Source organism: Notechis scutatus, chromosome 4, assembly GCF_049901735.1.
Source record: "Notechis scutatus isolate UNSWTSFEM ecotype Mainland chromosome 4, rNotScu1.2, whole genome shotgun sequence".
NCBI classification, from domain to species: Eukaryota; Metazoa; Chordata; class Lepidosauria; order Squamata; family Elapidae; genus Notechis; species Notechis scutatus.
The window spans coordinates 74150772-74172250 of NC_142012.1; the positions used below are offsets into that span (position 1 = coordinate 74150772).

Sequence of the window (21479 nt, forward strand, 5' to 3'; positions counted from 1 at the left end):
AAAAAAGGGGGGGCTAGTAAATATCCATATATTTTTTCCTTGCAAACAATTGATTTTTTTTCTCTAGAAGATGGGAGAACAAACAAGGGGGGTCAGCTATTCTGGATTAATCTCAGCTCTCAGATTGACCGACTGAAGACATCAGGAAGAAAATAACCATGTCACACTGGCATCCAAGCCACCTGAGTGAGGAGAATTTGAAGAAGCAGTTTATGTACTTTGGGCTTCAGGAAGCTGGATTTTAACAACCACAGGTGGAATCTAGATTTTAACCACCACAGGTGGAATCTAGATTTTAACCACCACAGGTGGAATCTAGATTTTAACAGCCACAGGTGGAAGTCGGGCAATGTTCCAGGCCTTCTAAAAAGGTCCTGAAAATGCAGGAAGAAATGAGTGTAATGACATGAGGAAAGCTTCAGAGAGACCTCCTGGACAAGCTAAAAAGCCAAAGGGAGATGAAAAGGCCACACCCACAGTGTGAACACATCAGGAAACTTAAAGATGAGCTGGCAAGGAAGGCACGGAAGAGGGTCTTTTCCACAGGGAAGTTATATGGGGAAGGCCTGCGCCCTGCCTGCCTTCTATCAGAAGAGGGAGAGGGCCGTGGCTAAAGAAGCCTGCAGAAGAGAAGGGAACCCAACTTCTGGGAGGAATAAAAGGACTCAAGGGGAATAGAGGCGTAGTAAGAAGCTAACGTAAACAAATTATGTTCCCATGCTCTGGAATGCCTCCTCTCAGGGTGTTGGCAGAAGTGCAGATTATATAACCTTAAAAAGCTCCAGAGGTGCCAGAAGATTAGCGAAGGGCAAAGGTAAGTCTCAGTATCCAAAAAAAATGGGGAGGAGGTGGTGTAGGCACCTACCTTGGGAGCACTTTGGCATACACCCAGAGGCAAGGGTGAATTTGTCAAGGACGTATCCAAGCACGACGATGGACATTGATGGAGAAACACTGTTCTGCAGCTTATTCAATAAGCTCCCTTCCCAGCTCATACAATCCGTGTATCTTTTTATTATGGTCTCCAGGTCTATTGGTTAGAAATATTTGGGAACTGAGGGTCACAGCATCAGGTTGAGAAAGTCTGATTTATACCAGGGGTCTCCAACCTTGGTAACATTAAACCTGGAGGACTTCAACTCCCAGAATTCCCCAGCCAGCAGAGCTGGCTGGGGAATTCTGGGAGTTGAAGTCCTCCAGGCTTAACGTTACCAAGGTTGGAGACCCCTGCAAGTTTATACCACAGTTAAATTCTGGGTTTGAATTAAATTCCTCTATCAGGAGACCACGAGGTAATATCTGGGTCAGGACGGGGGGAAGGGGTCCAGCAGATCTCCCCACAGACTCCCCCTCTGCTGCCAGCCCCCCTTGGGTTGCTCCAGCTTGTCTAATGGGAGAGGCTGCCCGGGGAGAGACGTGTGTGTTTGCGCGCGCGCGTGTGTGAGAGAGACCTTTGAATGGTGAGACCCGCCTCAGGAAGCAAGGAGAGCAAAGACGGTTCTCGGTGCCGGCAGTCCCGGGCCGCCCATGAGCTAGAAATCTGGAAAGACCCTCCCACCAGCTGCCGGACGCCAAGAAAGGCTGACCCCCCCCCCCGAAGAGAGGAAGGGGCAGGGCGGAGAAAGGGACGCCTTTGAGGCTGCGGAGGAGGAAGGAGGGTGCAGTGCCGGAGGGCGCCGGAGGGGCCGCTGTGGGCGCGGCGGGCGGCCTCGGAGGCGCTCCTCTTGGCGGGCGGGCGGGCGAGAGCGCGCGGGGCGGAAGGCGGCGCGGCAGGCGGAGCAGCAGCAGCAGCAGCAGCGAGCGAGAGAGCGAGAGAGGAGCAGCGGCGGCGGCGGCAGAAGCGAGAAGGGCGCCTGGCTCGGCCCGGCCTCCCTCCCCGCCTCCCTGGGCCAGCATGGCCGACAGCGCCAGCGAGAGCGACACGGACGGCGGCGGTGGCGGCGGCGGCGGGGCCGCGGAGGCGTCGTCGTCGGGGCCGGCCGGGGCTCCCCGTCGGCGGCAGCGGCGGGGCTCCCGGGGCGGCGGCGGCGGGAAGGCGGGCGGCATCGTGATCTCCCCGTTCCGCCTGGAGGAGCTGACCAACCGGCTGGCCTCGCTGCAGCAGGAGAACAAGGTGCTGAAGATCGAGCTGGAGACCTACAAGCTCAAGTGCAAAGCGCTGCAGGAGGAGAACCGCGACCTGCGCAAGGCCAGCGTCACCATCGTGAGTGGCCCCGCCCGGGACCCGCAGGCAGGCAGGGAGGCCCAGCCCCGCAGGCCGAGTCGGGGCCGGGGGCAGAATAGTGGGCGCGGCCCTCCCCCTCCCCAGGGACCCTCTGGCGGGGCCTCCGGGAAAGGTGGCTCTGCTAAGGGGGAGGGAGGGCAGCCCGGACAGGAGACCTTCCCCCTCCCCCCCTGCGGGTCGGCTGGGGGGATTCAGGCGGGGGCCGCCCCAGGTCACCCCGGGGGACTGGGACCCTCGTCCTCCGGCTCACCCTCTCTGGACGGGGCCGCCCTCCTCCCGCCCCACCTGCCCCCAAGGACCCTCGGGTGGGAAGGGGAGACCCTCGCCTCTGGCTCCCCAGCCCAGGGCCAACCGGGGTGGAGGTACCACCCCAGGATTCACGGGGTGCAGCTGCCCAATCCTCCTCTTCCTCCTCCCACCCACCCCGTTTCTCCCTCACCCAGCCTGGCTGCTTCCCCGGGGGAAGGACGGCCCCCCACCAGCTTGCCAGGCAATCCTCGGAGTGCTCTGGGAAGGCAAGCAAGCTCAGGGTGGGTGGGTGGATGGATGGAAGGCAGGCAGGTTTCTGCTGAGCTGTCTGTCTGTCTTCGCCTTTCGGGGTGTTTCTGGGGTTTTGTTCCACTTTAGGGCAGGTCTTCCTTGTGGCTTCTGGTGTTTTTTTTTGTGGTTGGGAAAAACCGCCTAGGTAGGAAGTCACCTTGGGAGACAAACCAGGAATATTGGCGTAAAGAAGCAGAGGGATGGGCAGGATGACCTTACGAAGATAAATATTGTACTTCTTGAACAATACATCTGTGGATAAGGGCTCCTCCTCCTTCCACCCAATTAGGAGAAACGATTTTTAAAATCTCTCTTTTAGGACAGAAATGCATGCCTCTTTTGTGAGTTAGGTTTCAAGGTGTAAAGGCAAGAACCCGAGGTGTGCACACTTCCTGCTTGTCTGCTAATTTGGTCGACTCTCTGTTATTGCTTGAAATGCTGCAGTGACCTGCAAAATCACTTTGACTTTCCAAAGTGGGTGTCCGTCCCAGGGGTGGGTTTCAAAGAGGTTTGCCAAAGGTTCGGTGGGCGTGGCTAGCTGGGCACGCTTTGCACACATGCCAAACACACACACAGGCGTTTCCTACTCACCTCCTGCAATCCCTGTAGCTTCAGCAGCTGACTCGCGGCACTGCTGTGCCACACAGAGCAGCTGAGCTTCAAAGGCAGGGAATAAAGGTCAATATGGGAGCCCAGGTGGACCCAACAGCAGCACATCAGAGAGAACCGGTTCGATCTCAGCTGATCTTCAGCACTAGCGGTAGGCCAGAACCAGGCCGAACCGGTAGAACAGCACCAATGATCTGTCCGTCTATCTGTGTGTGACAGGCAGTGATATAACTGCAAAGTTTTCAAAAAAAAAAAGGCTGAGAATAACCCAGCAAGCCCATTTCTGGACTAAGCTGGAAGAGGAGTTGATTGGAGAGTTGAGTTGCATGTGGAACTCCCCTCCTCGCTTTTAAATGTCTTCTGGAGTTAAAAATGGGCATGTTGAAGGATCTCTTTGGATGTGTCGTTCGTGGTCCTAATGTTTGAGTGGCTGTGGCTTTTGAAGATTGGATCTATTCTGGGGCGGGGGGGTCCAAAATAGTAAGCATTTGATGTATCTACTGAGTTATAGTGCCCACATCCAGCTCAATTACTGAGATTTCTTTTCAGCTCCTCTTTACGAAATCAGAAATTAATGAAATATGGCATTTCTAATCAGAAGTACTCTGACAGGTACTTTCACCTTGACACTGAAGAGACTTCTAATCATGTGAATGCACAATTACATACAAACGAGTTGCACTGAAAAACCTTGTAAAAAATGCTGAACCAGACCGGGAGAAGGTCTTCTATCTAGTTCACACAACTGTACATTTCTTCTAATAATTTGTATTTACTTAGGGAAACTTCTAATGAGAGATACCAAGCATACAAGTTAATAATCACATTGTTTTATTTATTGCATTAGTATTAACTATCTGCATTTCAAAGTTATCCCATTCAAAATCAGTTTATAATACAGCAGAATTCAAGCCTTAAAAATAATAATGTATATTATTAATCTCCGCAAGTTTAGAGTGGCAGAATGCTAGCCAATTAAAATTTACATATTAAAATAATGTAACTCCTTTCTTTATCATGATGGAACTGTTCACTTACAAATACAGTACTCAAGAGTCAGCACAAATAAATTCTTATGGACACCTTGCAAATTATGGCATTTCTCCTCAAATTACTGCTTCCTTTTATGGTGTTATAAAAACATACTTAAATGCTGAAAATTTAATAACCATTTATCTGCGTGTAAATTCATAAGGGTCACTTTATTATTACAGAACTATAATTTGCGAGTTTGCTCCGTTTGTTGAACACTGTGTTGCAAGATGTGGGCCTGATCATCCAGCCATCCAGCCTTAAACATTCAGAGATTGCCCTTAATAGTTATGAGGCATGAATGTAAAGCGGTGTTCAGAATCAGAAGGATCAAAGCACAAAAAATACGTGATAATGGTTTGAATGATTCTTGTGTGAAAGATGTTTGTCTTTGCCATCATTTTCAGTTTAAAAATGGACAGCTTAGTCATTTGAAAAGTTCAAATGTGAACATCATCGCTAAAAATATACTCACTAATAATAATTAGATTTTGAAGGATAAACTGCATGGAGATGAAATGAAGCATTATACCAGTCTTCTGGATTGCTAAGAAGGAGGTCCTATTTTCCCTTTAATAATTTAAAAAAGAAGCTGTCATAATCACCCCCACACCTCAGTCTGAGGACTAGAAGGAAAAGAAAGAACATGAAACAATGTAATCAAATGTTTTTTCTCTCTCCATAATTCACTTCCAGTATTTTCTTAACCAACACCATTGCCATATAATCAACATACCCAGGCAATTCACAAGGCGCTCACAATCCCTGTAATAAGGGAAAATCAGAAAAAGACAGTGAACAAAATCCATGGAAATGAAGATAAATAATTTTGAGAAGATGCTTTAAAAGGAGCATTGCCGGGTACACACTCTCACACAGGCTCACATTATGCGGTCTCCCTGAAACCATCTCTTAGTGCTGTCATTTTACACCAAGGATGCTCAAACTTGGCAAGTTTAAGACTTGTGGACTTCAACTCCCAGAATTCCTGAGCTAACATGACTGGAGGAGGAATTCTGGGAGTTGAAGTCCACAAGCCTTAAAACTGTCAAGTTTGAAGACTCCTGTCTTACACAGTAAGAATTCAGCCTAAACATTTCTGTATATTCAGAATTTTGGGAGATGAATTGTCAGATATGATGGAAAGATGAGGAAACATATGGACATGGTACAGCAGTTCTCTAGCTAGCAACCTGTTGGCATCCCCCTTTCATATCGCTGAATATCTTTGTAAAAGGAGCATTTAAAATATTTAATATCTTGGTTACAAAACCTGTTGAGGTTTTGAAAAATCCAGTGAAACGGTAACATGAAGAGAGGTGCTGATAGAATCACTTGAAGCAGATGGACAGACCATAGCCACAGGGACAGTACTGTTGCATTGTACAGTATTGTTGCCATAAGTCTTGAACTTTTGCTATTGTCACGGCACTATCCTCTTTTTTCAGTGGTCAAAATTTCAGTTCATGTTTTAAATACAAATGGGAATCTATATATTTAAATGTATCTATATAATTCAGGCATTTCTCCTGATGAATTTAAGATGAAGAGAATTGAACTAGCATTAATGAAAGGTCAGAAAAATAATGTTTATAAGATGGTTCTGCAATCTTTGGGAGATAGTGGACCAATTTGGAAACTGGAAAACACGCTCCCCAAACACAACACCCCTGTTTCCCAGGAGAGAATCTGGAGAGGAACTGCTTTGCTGCCACCAATCCTTCAGTTTCTGAGAGGTTCTAAGATCCTTGAATTTCTTTGGTCTGTTTCTGCAGCCCCATCTTTCTTTCTTTTTTTTAATTTTTGGGGAAAGATTATGAGACCTGCATCCTGCGGATGAAGGCAATCTGTTTTGATCCTAAAATCAAAAGGGAGCAGAGTGTATGGTCTGTATCGCTGGAGGGATGAACGTCTGTTGGAATCAGCCAGTTTCTGACAGCAGATGCCTGCCTTCTTCTGAAAGAGAAAGAAAAATGGGGACAGCCTTCAGTTGGAGGCCCTCAAACAAACTACTTGGCTACCTAAGAGGATTGGTTGCCAGAGGAGCTTTTCTCCAAAGGCTGAGATTATTTGGAGTAAGCCCTTTCTGAGCGGAAGTCAGAGGTAATTGCTTTTGATTCAGAAATGTGGAACAATTATCTGGCTGCAGGCTGAATGGAGGAGTTACACTGAGATGCACAGGGACCTCACCTCCTCCACAAATACTTTTGAGTCGGATGTTTCCTGACGCTCCTCTCCGTGTTTTCTCTTTGCATGCTGGCTCTACCCACAGAGACGCTGGACAGGCTTTCTCTCCATCTTAGTTTACTTCAAGCAAAAGATTATTTTCCCAAGCATTGTCCTACTGTGTGCCTGACCCGAAGGGCTCTTGTGTCGTTTCTAATGGTGGCTGATCAGCAGGCCATGGCCGAGCACTTCAACACAAGGAGAGAAGCTAATTGAAGTTTCGCATTCTTGTTGAGACACAATGCTGGGGAAAAGGCCTGAGGTTCTGGTGGTGAAGGTGCAGGACAGGGGATGGGTGGCCGAGGTGGTAGTCCTCTCCCTGAGTCAACGGGGGGCTGAATTAAGAGCAGAGAGAGGTCCAGGTTCTTTCCTTGTCCAATGAAGGAATCTGAACTGGAAGCTTACGGCAAATAGATGAAAATGGAGCCTGTGTGCAGTAGAGTTTCTGTCAGGATTCCTGCAGTTACTCCAATTAAATCACAAGTCTTGAGCCAAACTTCCAAAACTTCAAAAGGATTTATTGGGAATTAATATGTCCGGCACTACCTGGGTGTAGCCGACTCTGAGACACATCATTCATTGTCACCCTTTACCCTGGTTTTCCTCCACCCCCTGGGTGTATCATAATTCATATTCTCCAATGAGACACCTCCATAGCCAAGAGTCATCAATCATGCTCTCCAGTTAGAATTTTGCGGGGCAGAAACTTCAGTCACCCAATTACTATCTGTGAAAAACTATGTATGGAATGCACTGCTGCCACACTGCACTTTCAAACCCCTTTCCTCCCCTCCCTTTCTGTTGGCAACTCTAAAACGACCATAGATATATTTTATGAGTTGACAGTTTCCTTTTTCCTTGTTAGCTCTTGGTAGAAGAGAGGTGGGGTACAAAAGAGATTGTCCTACTCTTGGTTAACAAAATGGCCCATCCTTTCCCCCCCTTTCCATATGAACGGCTGCCTCTGGGTGTGTGCGCATGGGCCTGGGCCTGAACTTGGATGACCGGAGATGATCGCGGGACTGCCCAGTCCTATTGGTCCTTTCCCTGCTCTTGGAAAGGAAACCTCAAAGAGATCTCGGGGCTCATCAGAAGTCAAACTTAGCTCAGAACAACTAGACACCAGAACAGTTTTTCCCCGAACGCCATCACTCTGCTAAACAAATAATTTCCTCAACACTGTTCAACTATTACAAAGTCTGCACTACTATTACTATTAATCTTCTCATCACTCCTTACCGCCCATCCCCTCCTACTTGTGACTGTAGGACTGTAACTTTATCGCTTGTATCCTAATGATTTATATTGACTGTTTCCTAGTATGATTTGATTGCTTATTTGTGCCCTATGACTCTTATTAAGTGTTGTACCTGATGATTCTAGACTCTTGACGAATGTATCTTTTCTTTTATGTACACTGAGAGTATTTGCACCAACGACAAATTCCTTGTGTGCCCAATCACACTCGGCCAATAAAAGAATTCTATTCTATTCTATTGAGAAGAAACAGGGAATTTAGGCCAGAGTGTGGAGGTTCTCTGAGCTGCTCAGTTGTGTTAAAGACTGCTGCCAGTTGACTTGAGGGAAGATGGTCAAAGTGCAGAGCAGCTCACCCAGGATCCTTTGGTTGTCTTCTGCTTCATTGCAAGAAGAGAGACCCCTCCCCTTAGAGCAGGAACAGCCCTCTTTCAGATGCAACTCCCATAACTGGGGGGGGGGAGGCTTTGAGGGGCTGCAGCCCAAAGCCTGTTGGGGCTTAAGCAGCTGCTGCTCTTTTTTCTTCTCTCTTTTTATTTTTTTACTCCGTCCAATTCATCCTGTGGGTTCTTCCGAATGCACAGCGCATGGCATGACCTTATTTGAATAATGGCACATTCCCCCTCATAAGAGAAAGTCCAAAGGAAATTTCAGGGAGAAGACCAAAACGGAAAGCTGCAAAGGGATTTGATAGCACGGTGGAGCACAGTGGAAATTGGATGTGCTCTTTTGTCTCCCCTCCACGTGTCCTATAAAAAGCCACCAACAACTGAACTCTGCAGTTTACAGGGCAGAAATGCTAAACATTGTGGCAGGTAAGCCTTTTTCAAGTTTCCAGGAATAATAATACTTCCTGCCAGCCTTTTGACACACCAGCACTGTGTCTTCCACCACATTCTGTTATTCTAGTTGCTTCCTGCGAAGAGAGACAACTGCAAGAAAACAACTTGTGAAATAATAGCTTTCTTAAGTTACTAACATGCTCTCCTGTTAGGGAGTCTACCTGACATTGAACCATTGTCAGTGGGCCTTTGCCAAGGGTCTCTCACTGCCAAGGGGAGCCTAAGTTAGGTTTGGGATCTGAGGACTTCCCACCTGCAAAAGAGAAGCAGAGTAGAGATCTGGAGGGAAAAGTAGAATTAGTCCTGGACTTATAATCATTTAACAACAATTCGAAGTTAGGACAGCCTGGGGGGGGGACAACTTGCAACCTGTTCTTAGTGTTCTAATCACTCTTGTTTCCCACTCCATCTTTGAAGTTAAATGATTATATGTTGGGGAAACTAAACACCGTTGCCTGAAACTTTCTTCTCTGAATAGTTTTCTAAAGCTTAACTTTTTTTAAAAAAAAGTTCCTCTGACTTTATAGGAAAAGGTGGCCTTTCTAAAAAGCTCTTGAGGAGGAGAAATTCTTGAATACTTTGCCGTTCTTCCAGGGGAACCCAAGATGGTCCTTGTGAATTTTCACTCTCTAGCACTGATAGGTGTGAAGACCGTGGCTCGTATATTTTATTCCTTCTTAAAAGTCAAATGAGATTTGTTCTATTTCAGGAATATATTTTAATTTGCATGAAATTACGGATTCATTTATCATTGACACCGCTTAATCCTTTTGACTTACTTTTCACATCTTATTGATGACTCTGGCTGCTGCTTCTGTCCAAACCCACACACACATCCTGGCTAAACTCAGTTCTTGCTGGGAGCAATGTGATTAATTGATAGCCTAATGCTGGAGCTTGGTTTCCATATGTGGAGATGTTTCGGGTCAAAAAGATATGAAAAGCCTAATCTGTTGCAAATTAAAGGAAAAGATACTCTGTGAGGCGGGTACCCTTTAGTGGGGCTTTATATACATTTCAAAATAGAATTTGGAATTCAAGTAACAGCACCTTGGCTCAATAAAGATGCAAATTCACTGTCTTCCTTTAACATGGGTGATAGAAAGAACAGTGGGGAGGCTCATCTGTGATTCTAATATCATGAACATACCCTGAGGTCAATCTCAGCATCTGTAGTCATAATTAACTTCCAATTCCAGGCGTTTAACGAAATGAGGAAGTTAAGATGGAGACCAAGGGGTTGCCAGCCAGCAAATCAGTTTGATTCCATTTCTTTTGTTCTCTCTTTCCATGCCTCATTTCCTTCTCAGGATTATCAAGCCGAAATTCCTTTGCGGTAGTTTTTGAAGTGTCCCCTTTCCCCCATTTCCTTGATGCCCCGTCTTACCACACCCAATCAGGAGGAAGTTGGGAGGACCTCACAGAAGGCAAGAGTGTTCCTTAGCCCTTTTTTACCCTCTGGGTTCCTGCCTGTGTGGCTGTGTCCGTCTCTGAGAGAGAAGGGGGAGAGAGAGAGAGAGAGAGAGAGAGAGAGAGAGAGAAACTAGTGCAAAGATTGAATTTCCCCACAGAGCTCTCACAAGATGCCTGATGAACTCCGAGACTAATGAAAGTTTAAGCCTCTGGAGATCCACTCCAGCTCTGTAAATACAAAATAATCCTCCCTTCCCCTTGATCTTAGGATGCCTTCTCACTATGAAAGCAAGAAATACAGTTTCAGGCTGTGGTTCATGGTGGGTTTTTTAAAGGCCCACATGCCCTGCCTAAGCTGTGCAATGTCTGGACCTTTTTTTGCTAGGCAGAGGTGTCTTTCCAGACTCCAGAGGGAGGTAGAGGATCTTTCAGGATCCCAGATCCTGCTCAGAATCCTCTGGAGTAAGAGGTCTCCAACCTTGGCCACTTTAAGACTTGTGGACTTCAACTCCCAGAATTCCTGGGCTGACATGACTGGAGGAGGAGGAGTTCTGGGAGTTGGAGTCCACAAGTCTTAAAGTGGCCAAGATTGGAGACCCCTGATCTGGAGGTGGCCTGGCTTTTGAGGAGAGAGGAGGTTCTTCCTCGGGGGCTCGGCTTGGAGCAGCCACTCAGTCGTAGCGCGTTGAAGTCTCAGTCACGGTCCCATAGAATATTCCTTCTTTTTTTCTTCTTTCCTTTCTTTGCCCTTCATTTTAGCCCTGCTTGAAAAAGTTTTGGCAAATCCTTCTTCTTGTTCTTCTTTATAAGCCTTTCCGCCTCAGCTTTACGTCCTCCCATTTCACACACACACCCTGAAGGTTTTGCCTCTGCCAGGGCTCATTAAGTGAACCTCGGCCCACTTGGGAGCAGCCCTTGAAATGATGCCCTGGAGCCTTTTCGGCTTCCTCTAGAGCTGCTGGCAAGGAGTTGCCTGGGGCTGATGGTCTCTGCTGCTCCTGGGTGGTGCCTGAGCTGTCCCCAGAAGGACATTCCCGAGGCTTCGGCTATGCTGCTGCCTTGTGCCCTGGAGAAATCGCTGGATCAAAGATTGCCTTACCTAACTCTCTCCTCTGGCAATCCAGAGTCTTTTTCTGTGCCACCTTTCCGTTGCCAGACTCACTGAGCCAGACTGTCAAGTTTTTCCTGCCTCTTTGAGGTCTGAGGCTGCGTTTTGGAAAGTAGAGATTCGCAGTAAACATCCTTTGAGATCCTTGGTTCTTTGGCCCAGGATTTAAAATTCTCCACCTCCTTCTCAGCTCAAATGTCTTTGCCTGATTTTGGGAGAGGACTTGAAGCCACCCCCCAATTTTCTTGATGCCAGGCCTCCCCACCAGCCTTTCTTCTCTTGCAGGATTCACCGCTGGGCCTCGCAGAATAAACCTCACCCCCACTCCAAGTCAGCCAGCATTCTTAAATCCTTACGTTTTGTTACTCAGTAAGAGTGGCTCTCTTTTTAAAATAAGGCTTCCTGGGTGCCACAAGCCACTGATGGAAAAGCCTGATGCTCCCTGATGTCTTCCAGAATGTCATGCCCCTGTCGGAATTCGATTCGGAGGGGTAGGCCGAGCAGCTGACAGGGAGTGGGAGTGTGGCTCCGGTGGCTGTGGAAGAAACTGGGGAAGGTTAAAGACCGGCTGGGCAGAGCAGGGGAGAGATAGTACAAGGGAGAGGGAATTCAGAGGAAGACCCAGGCCCATCCTCTCTTCATCCTAGGGCACACAGGGAGGAACGGAGAAGGGAGCAACGTGAGTTGCGTGGCTTACGGGGGAGGAAAGGGCCCTGATTCCCTTCATTAGCTGCAGCTGGGAACACAGTGTTTAAAAAGGGAAGCTGTGCACAGTAAAGTTGTTGGCAGCAAGTCGTGAATTATGTGGTCAAGGCTTATCTGGGTTCCTGGCGTCTTCCCAACTGTGTGTGCTTTGTTGGCCTTTCAAGTCTGAAATTCCTTCTCCTGCCCTGTCCAGTCAATTGTTCCAGCGTGGTTTGTGTGGATTTTTATTTCCAGTTTGTATGTACTTTGTTTTCAGACTGAATTTCCTCCACTTAAAGGCTGTTCTTAGGAGAGTTTTTTCTCCAGCCGAAGGTAACCTGGACATTGGGGGCAAAGTTGGAGGTACTAAAGGGACTTTTCTTACTTATGTGACTGTGTTGCCTTTGTGCCACGCCCCTTTGGGTCATCACACAGAATTTCATAAGTATTGATCTCCTATGATTGCATGCACCAAATGTGGCACTTCTGCTTCCAGAACGGTCCTCCTGCCCCATCTGGGTAAAGAAGGCTGGCTTAGTAACAATCCAATCTCTGCAATAAAATGTCTTTCTATGAGATACCAACACAGCTTCTGTAAAGAAGTGAAACGTGTGAAAATTTGCAAGAACAACCGTCAAGGAGATTGCGATGGGCTGTGGATAGTGGCAGCCCGAATCCCTGCACGAGATTTGATGTCAGGGGCCGCCTCCTTGGAGCTCTGATAGCTTTCCAGCGCTGCTTCTCCTGAGGTGTGTTTTTCTGCATGGATGATTAATGGTACTTATGCCACTTCTCCACCCATAAGAAGGAATTAAAAAAAGATGGCAGATGCATAATTGCAATCAAATGCTGAGTTCTGTTCTCTGTACTGCTGCATGTAGTGCTAGCCAAGGATTTTAAAGTTATGGTTTGTGGAAAATGTCAGAATGACCTTCTCTGCAGCTGACAGCAAATCATAATATGAATTGTACATGTCTTACAAAGCTTAAGAGAAATGTTGGCTTTGTGTGAATCAGAGTTTACTTCCAGCAAGGGGTGCAGAGTGTCCAATCCCCTCCTCCTCCTCCACACACACACACACACACACACACACACACACACAGCTGTTCTGAAATTGCTCTCCTACTTTTCTAAAACTAAATCTTCCAGACCAGGGTATTCCAGACTTGAAGATCTTGGATGTGAGTTCCAAAGAGAAGATTAAATAAAAAACTAACAACGGAGTCAGCTGTGGTCTGGTTCCAGTTAACCATTTCCTGAAGCAACGGGTCATAATGGTTCAGCAGAGGAACCAACTTTTCCAGCATTCTCTAAAGCAGGGGTCTTCAAACTTGACAGCTTTAAGACATGTAGACTTCAACTCCCAGAATTCTTCCTCCAATCATGTTAGCTCAGGAATTCTGGGAGTTGAAGTCCACAAGTCTTAAACTTGCCAAGTTTGAAGACTTTTGTTCTAAAGGTTTTTCACATACTAGGTTCTAGTTTAGTTTAGGGGACTGGAGGCATATGAGGAACAGTTGCAGGAACTGGGCCTGGCTAGTCTAGTGAAGAGAAAGACCAGGGGAGACATGGTAGCAGTCTTCCAATATTTGAGGGGCTGCCCCAGAGAGGAGGAGAGGGTCAAGCTATTCTCCAAAGCACCTGAAGGCCAGACAAGGAATAATGGGTGGAAACTGAGCAAGGAGAGATTCATCCTGGAAATAAGACATTTCCTGACAGTGAGAACAACCAACCCATGGAACAGAAGTTGCCTTTGGACATTGTGGGAGCTTCATCACTGGAGGCTTTCAAGAAGAGATTGGACTGCCCTCTGTCAGAGGTGGTGTAGGGTCTCCCGCTTGGCCGGAGGGGTGGGGAGGGGCTGGTATAGAATGTAGATGACCTATAACAAGGGTGTCAAACTCAAAGCCTGCAGGCTGGATAGAGCCCACAGTGTGGTCAGATCCGGCCCAAAAGTCCTGGTCTACCCAACGCGAAGGCGAAAGATCAGATCAGCATAGCTTCGGCCCGGTCTTTCCATAGGGAAGAGGAAACATACCAGCATTTTGGGGAGTGGCATCAAGCTGGCCCCGCCCACCCAGTTGACCATGTCCCCCTGCCCCCCTCCTCCAAGGTCAACCACAGCTCTAATGTGGCCCTCAATGAAGTTGAGTTTGACACCCCCGACCTTCCAACTCAGTTAATCTGTTACCTTAGTTTTTCTTGCACTGTGTGTCTGTCCGTCCATCCATCATCTGTCCTTTCCCATCATGTACCTCTCCCCACCCTTGCATGCACCCCCTCACCAGAGCTCTTCTCAACCTCGTGGGGCCTGTGCTTTTGAACGTGCTTCAACAGGGTAATCATTAATATGTGAGGGGTAATCATACGTTAATCCGCTGTCATCGTAATAGCGCTTTAAATCCAGTCCTGTCAACTTGGCCTCCATCCCTTTCTCTTGATCCTAATCTTTTGCCTGCTCTTCCTTCTCAAGTTCAAGGCAAGGCTGTAGGGCATCGATCTCTTTTTCCCAGCTGCTGGCAACACGCAGAGATCATTTGCAGGCATTCTGTGAGATCCAGGGAAGGTGGAGAGTTCTCACGTTATATTCGACATTTCCCTTTCTAGCCAGTTGGGTTGCTTTGTCTCTAATCAACAGTTAGGCTGAGTTGAGTGACCCTTGTGCTTCTACGCTCCTTGTTCCATCCGTTTTGCAATTGCCTGGCGAAACCAGATTGGCAGGTTGAATGGTTGCACCAATAAGATTCACTTCAGTCCAGGAAAGTCGTAAACTCCAAAGGATACTGGTGGAGCGGTTTTGCATGGAAGCCACGGCTTGGCTCCCTTGTTCCATGCTTCGAAGTTTGCTTTGAACTTTATTCTCAGGACTGTGAGGTCTGTGGTCCTGTAAGAGTAGAGGAAAGAGAAAAGAAAACTCTTTGGGTTGCTCTGTGTTTTCATCCTGCCCAGGATGGGTGGATGGCTTCTTGTTCACCAAGAGTAGGTTGTTCTCTTTTTCATCCCCTTCATCCCTCCCACCTCCCTCTCAGGGGTGCTTACACTAAAGCCAAGCACGATGGGCAGTTGGGAATGACTTTATTCCAAGTGACTGGCTCTGAGACTGTTCTGATCTGCAGTTGAGGAATAGGAGGGTCGGCATCAGCGATGGCTAAAATTATTTGCAGTCTGTCCCAGGAAGCTCAGTGCAGTGACAGGAACAAATCTCTGCCCACGAACGCCTTGAAGCTGAAAAATGGGCTGTTTGTGTCAAGAGTATTACAGAAAACACCTCCCGCCCCCCACAATATCCTTTTCACAGTCACATCCATCCTGGCTTGTGTTGGTTGGTGTGGCTTCATTTCTGGAGTCAAGCACTCTGACTGCAAGAGAGCATTTCTGGCACTGGGGTCCCTACCTTTCCTCCGTGGCAGCCTAGAGCAGTGGTCGCCAACCAGTAGGCTGGGGACCACTGGTGGTCCACAAGAAAATTTTGGTGGTCCCCAGAAAAATGTCATCCTCAAAGCACCCTCCCAAAGCAATTAATCCAGGCTGTGTGGGAACACAAGACTGTGCCGCCAACATGGCCTGCAGGAACACAAGGCTTGCATCGCTTGCATTGCAAACAACATGAGGTAGTGAGGGGGCGGGGAGTGAAGGGGGCCAACTTGCCCCACTCACCCTAGCACCTTGCCTGGCCACCAGGCTGCTTCTTTCTTCTGCTGCTTTTGACTGCACGCAAGGAAAGCAGCCAAAGTCTTTCTTTCTCTCCTCCAAACTCCACCAGAAATGAGTCTTTGGGACCCTGCAAGGCCTCCTGCTCCAAGAGCCTGCGCCGGTGTGATAAGTCTCAAAAGACTCATTTCTGGTGGAGTTTGGGAGAGAGAAAGAAAGACTTCTGCTGCTTTCCTTGCATGAAGCCAAAAGTTTCTCTCTCTCTCCCTGAGAACGGAGCTGGAGACGGTATCCTGCAATCCCAAATAAAGAATGATCGATCAGTAGGAAAACGGGGTGGGGAATTTTCCTGCAGACTTTTTTTGGGAATTTTCCCAGGGTCTCTGGTCTGCAGGATTTAAAATTATGAGTTTGGTGGTCCCTGAGGTCCAAAAGGTTGGCGACCCCTGCTCTAGAGCAGAGACCCAGACCTAGACCCTCCATGGACAGGATGAGGTCCAATGCTGGTGGCAGCAAAGAGATCAGGCTTGGATTTTCAGGGCAGATCTCTTGGTGTCCCCCCGTTCTTTCCCCCCTCCATCCCCGGTCTTGTTTAGTTGAGTGGCAGCAGAGCATCAGCCGAGGAAGTTACAGGGTGGCCTTCCAGACCAGTTGCCTGGCTCTCAGCTTGTGGTTTCTCTTCCAGCAAGCCCGAGCCGAGCAAGAAGAGGAATTCATCAGCAACACCTTGTTTAAGAAGATTCAAGCTTTGCAGAAGGAGAAGGAGACGTTGGCCGTGAATTATGAAAAGGAGGAGGAATTTCTCACCAACGAACTCTCGAGGAAGCTGATGCAGGTATGTCTTCTTTGATTACCCCCCACACCTGGGTCCCAAAATAAGAACTGCTCGGGCCATTCTTCTTGTTAGATAGGAAGTGCCTTTGTTATCACTGGAACCATCGTTTCAGGCCCTTAAGCAACAGGTGTTAGAATGAAACAGGGATTCTGCAGAGCTGAAGAAGCGAAACGTCTTCGAAGAAAAAGAGGAAAGTCCAGTTGCCTCCTGAAAAAGCACCTTTGGGAAGTCAAAGGAAAAATGGCTTAACCGCCATTATCGGCTAAACATTCCAAACAGGGGAGTGAACAAACCAAAGGAAGAAAGAGGGTTGCAAAAAAAGAATATTTCTCCATTAAAAACAAAAAACAAAACCAGAGGCCAGGGGAAACCAAGCTGCCAGGCTTTAAAAGTCCATTTTCAAAAATTAATCGATAAAGGCCTTTTCAAAATCCTGTGCTAAAATTATTAATAGGCGAGTTGTGATGTGTGAATCACGCCAAGATGCCGTTCAGTGGAACAAGCGATCTCAACTCTGCGGTGTTTCCTCCTGTGCAGAGGTTCCCCCTCCCCCAGACACCCCAATGCCTCTAATGCAATGTTGGGTACCTGTGAGATGTGTGGACGTCAAGTCCCAGGGTTGCCCTGCCCTCCTTGGGTTAGGGGTGGGAAAATCTGGGCACCCCAAAAGTGCCAAGTTTGAAAAAAAAGGCGTCAAGTGGCTCTGATTCAGCGCACGGATTGAGCTGATTCATCACCCAAAGGGGTGTTTGGATAGCTTTGGAATTTGCCTTGGATCAACTCTTTGTGTGTCCCTTCGCACTTCGGCTCCTGCAGAACATTGTGTGTGTGTGTGTGTGTGTGTCTTGATTTCCAAGGCTGCCAAGGGAAACAGCTACAGTGTTTATATTTCACCTTTGCTCTCTTGATCTATATTTTTTTCCTTCCAGGATCCACTAGGAATGCCCTCCATTTAAATAATGTTGTATATCCAAGTACCAAGGTTCAGATGATACTATCCAGAACCTAAAAAGGCAAAGTATACCTCCTCCTCCTCCTCCTCCTCCTCTTCTGCATTGCAATGCTGCTGATGCAGAGTTGCTGAATTTACCACTCTTGGATTGAGGCCTTTTATAATTTTTTGAAAGAGTTTTATTAGAACCTGTTGCTGCTAGATGCACGTGCCTTGGTTCATCACAAAGAGGTGCACTGCAGAGAGCAAAACGATGTAGATTCTGGAATTTTCTGTGGAGGATGAGCTGGGCTCCTAGATTGCCTAGAGAACCCTGGATTTTCTTTGAAGATCCTGCAGGGGATGGTGTTGCATTAGCTGTTCATGTCTCTGTTTTGCCTGCTTCTGGTGAATGCACTTCCTGGAAATGAATAGCCCTCAAGAGGGAAGGGGAGAGGGAGAGGAGAGAATAGCATCTTTTTATGGAGATATTTTGTTAAGCAAATCTGAATTTTACTGCCTTCTGATCTCTTACTCTGTTTTAATTGGCTTATTTCCCACTTTGCAAGTTAGCCACCTTTGGGTTTCAGCCAACCTAGAGGTAGAAATGTTTTTTTTGTTTTTTTTTTGCAACTGTATTAGACTTGAGGTTTTCTTTTCAACTGAATTGATATTGTTGCAACTGTTCCAGAGTTTGTTTATTAAATGCATAATATTAGTTACTATGTTTTTCAAAACTCTCTGTTCTTCCTGAATCATTCAAAAAGTACTTCTGGTACTTTGAGATCTGGCAACTTTTTATTGTTTGAGCAGGTACAGTCAGCAGGATCTGTTTTTGAGATATAAAGTGCAGATCTGGTGGCTGAAAGAGAGAATCTTTTCCAAGGATTCTCCTGGTTTTGCAGAACTTTCTTTGCTAAAGAGCTTCAGAGAAGTCAGAAGTGTGTATGTCCTTTGTAACATTTGGACTGGGTTTTGTAAAGGGATTAGGCAGCGGTCAATCTGAGGTACTGTTTATTTCTTAAAGCACAATGTTTCCAAATGTTTATATGTTGGAAGAAAGGAATATATATAGCTTAATTTGTCCTTGTCTGTTCACTGGCTAAGTCTCTGGGGATTGTCCACCTGTGTTTGCCCTGCCATTTCTTTCTTTTGAAGTTTTTAGTGCTGCTCGGTCCAGGGGTGTACATAAACTAATGGAAAAAATGTGCTTGAGTCTATAAAACTGTCTGCCATGGCTTTCAGACTTCCTTAAGCTAGTTAGTATAATAATAATAAAGAGAACTTTATTAGATAAACAGAGTTAAAATATAGAAGTAAGGGAACTAATTTTTCTCCTCCCCCAGCCCCCAATAAGTGTCAAAACTTTGTGTTGCTCTGTGTGTAAGTGTGGCATCTGGTGTATATTGTCCTTGGAAGATTCGTTCTTTTAGCTCTCTGTAGCAGCCTCATTGGTTCCATAATGTTCTGCAAAGATAACATTTGAGTCCCTGTTAGAAGGCATTTAGGAAGGGAAGACCCTTACTATAGAATAAAACATTCATGGAATTGGAGCCACGAGATATTCTGGGTATAAGAACAGACTGTCTCCCTTGTGACCCTCAACTGTTTGCATTCTGACATCTATTTGACATTTCCAACCTCTGTATTTATTATAAACCTGTTGGATTTGCACCAGGCACCAGTTCCTTTAGTGTTTTAAGTGACTTGGTTGGAACCCTCCTAAGAAAAGTTATCTCTTGATTTGGTATCCAGCTGCTACTTATTACTTTGAAAAAAAAAATCCCCCCCCCCTTAGGTTTATAGAATTACGGTTTACTCTGCACCCCTCTCAGAGAATTTGAGAAATTGATTTCACAAAACAGAAAAGGGGCCACTGGATTTCCAACCCTACACAATAAGGCACACTGGGTCCTTGGATATTCTCCCTCGAGCCGCTCGGAGCATCCAGAGACTGGGATGTGCTTCTGAGTCCTCTTCTTGCAGGCTGAGCTTTAGATGAGGAAACGCTCCGCCCCCTCACGTGGTATTGCGCAGCGTCTCCCCAGTCTTTTGCTCAGCCTCGAAGAGTCAGGCTGTGTTTTCAGAGAGCTCCTTGGCTGATCGTACATTTCTTGCCTATTTCTTGCCTATTCCAACTTCGTCTTCATAAGGTTTGCCTTTCCTTCCTCCTCCTGCGCAAAGGGTCTGGACTTAAGGGAAAAATTTCCCCGTCCCTGGGGCGAAGCTGTGGGCTCGCAGCGCGATAGCGCGACCCCCCCCCCACCCTTATCAGATCGCGTTGCTGCCTCCACGTTGCCTTATGGCACGCATTTCTTTTATTGCTGGATTCCCCCCCACCCTAAACGCCGATCGGGAGGGTCATCGCCCCTAGGGCCCTAGGAGCTGAGCTGACCAGCAAGCCCTCCTTTTCCGTCCCGAAGGCGTCCCGACGGTTCAGCTTGCGGCCGCCATTTTGGCTCCGCATCGTGGTCGGGCGCCATTTTCAAATACTTAGCTGCGGTGAATTGGAGCTCCAGGCCTTGGGTTAAAGCTTAGCTGCCCATCTCTTCCACCTGGCCCGCTCTTTTATTACTTGTTGGCCTCCCGCAGCCCGTTTCGGGGCGAAGTTGCAGCCCCCCCCCTCCGGTTTTCTTTTTCTTGTCTGGAGGCCTGCTGCCAGAGGCCCTCTCTTCAACTCTAGGCCTCAGGCGTTTATTTGACTGATTGGCCTGTACTGAGATACAGTTCTCCCTGTTACGGTTACTGTTTATATAGATTTCAAAAACAAAAAACAAAAAACACCAAGAGTTCAATTCCTGATAGAGGGTTTTAATCCCATTGAAAAATCTGTGGCTACAATGCATATTATCCTTGATTTGCAGCAGCTTGTTTAGTGACTGTTCAAAGTTACAATGACATTGAAAAAAAAAAAAAATATGATATTTTTAAAACCAGGGGCTGTATAGCTCCTGAAGCTAATGTATTGCATATTGTCACCTAATGTGAAATACAAATACAAAAAGAAAAAAAAAAAAAATTCCTTTTGTACATCAATATTTCTCATAGATATATAGAGGTATACGGAGAACCTGTATATTCACCTGGTATAAAACATAAAAATAAATAAAGGGAGAAGAAAAATTACAAATTAGAGTATATATATTTCTGTTATCTCTGTACATAACAAATTCCAAAAGGGGGAGCGGGCCAGCTTCATCGTCACCCGGCCTCATCCAGGCCTGATCTGGGCGAGCCAACCGCCCTTGCTAGTATTTATTATCTAACATGGCAGACGACAATCCCTCTAAACGTCCTTCCTTGAAGGCTAAGGCAAAGTCCCACTACTTGCGCAGGCAGGACAAGGAACCTAAGGGCTCTAGACAGGACAAGGAACCTTCCAAGGCCTCCCAACGTGACGCCTCAAGGCACCACAAAGCGTTGGAAAAAGAGTCTGACAGGCGTTCAGGGAGTCTCGCCCGGAGCCGTCAATACTTCCTCCTCCAACCACTTTTACACCCACTGCTGCTGGTCTGCGCCAGGACGAACCCTCTACCTCCGAGGTTCCGCCTCACATCAGGGCTTGGATGGAATCAGCCATCCGCCAGAGCATTGCAGAGGGACTACAACACATGACCAGATCAGGCTTCTCTCCATGAGCCTCCGAGCACGACTCTTTATCCATCAGATCCCTTCCACAACCGGGCCCCCCGGTTGATCAGGTACTCTCTCAGAGGGACAGCCCTCCTCCGGTTGGGGCCCAGGTGGAGGAGGAAGGGGACTTTGGGGATTTCAGGGAAGAGGAAGAGGACTCCCAGATGGGATCCTCCCGCTACAGTGAAACCCTCTTAGAGGCTGACATCATGGAGGGGGAGATGTCGGAGGACGAGGGCACTTCCCCCGACCAACCCACTTTTGGGGGGCTGTTCAAGCCGCACATGTTCAAGTCCCTCCTCCTTAAGGCCAAGTATGTCTCTGGCCTTCTTCCCCAGTCCCCTGCAAACCTTCCCCCGTCCCAGAGGGCCCGGAGGACTCCATTTTCACCCAACCAGTGGTGGAAGCTGAGGTCATCCCTTCCCCTTCCATCTTCGTGGATCTGGTAGCGAAGCAACTCACCTCCACAGGGACCCCTCCTACACCCTCTAGCC

At 47.3% G+C, this 21479-nt stretch overlaps 1 protein-coding gene across 1 annotated transcript in view; it reads left to right on the plus strand.

The window, feature by feature from the left end:
- Positions 1-1809: 1809 nt before the first annotated feature.
- Positions 1810-21479, plus strand: part of CCDC6 (coiled-coil domain containing 6) — a 42390-nt gene continuing 22720 nt past the window's right edge. The window contains exons 1-2 of the mRNA XM_026674229.2: positions 1810-2203; positions 16272-16421. Coding sequence (XP_026530014.2) covers positions 1895-2203; positions 16272-16421 — 459 coding nt within the window. The 5' untranslated portion in view covers positions 1810-1894. The remainder of the gene's footprint in view (positions 2204-16271; positions 16422-21479) is intronic.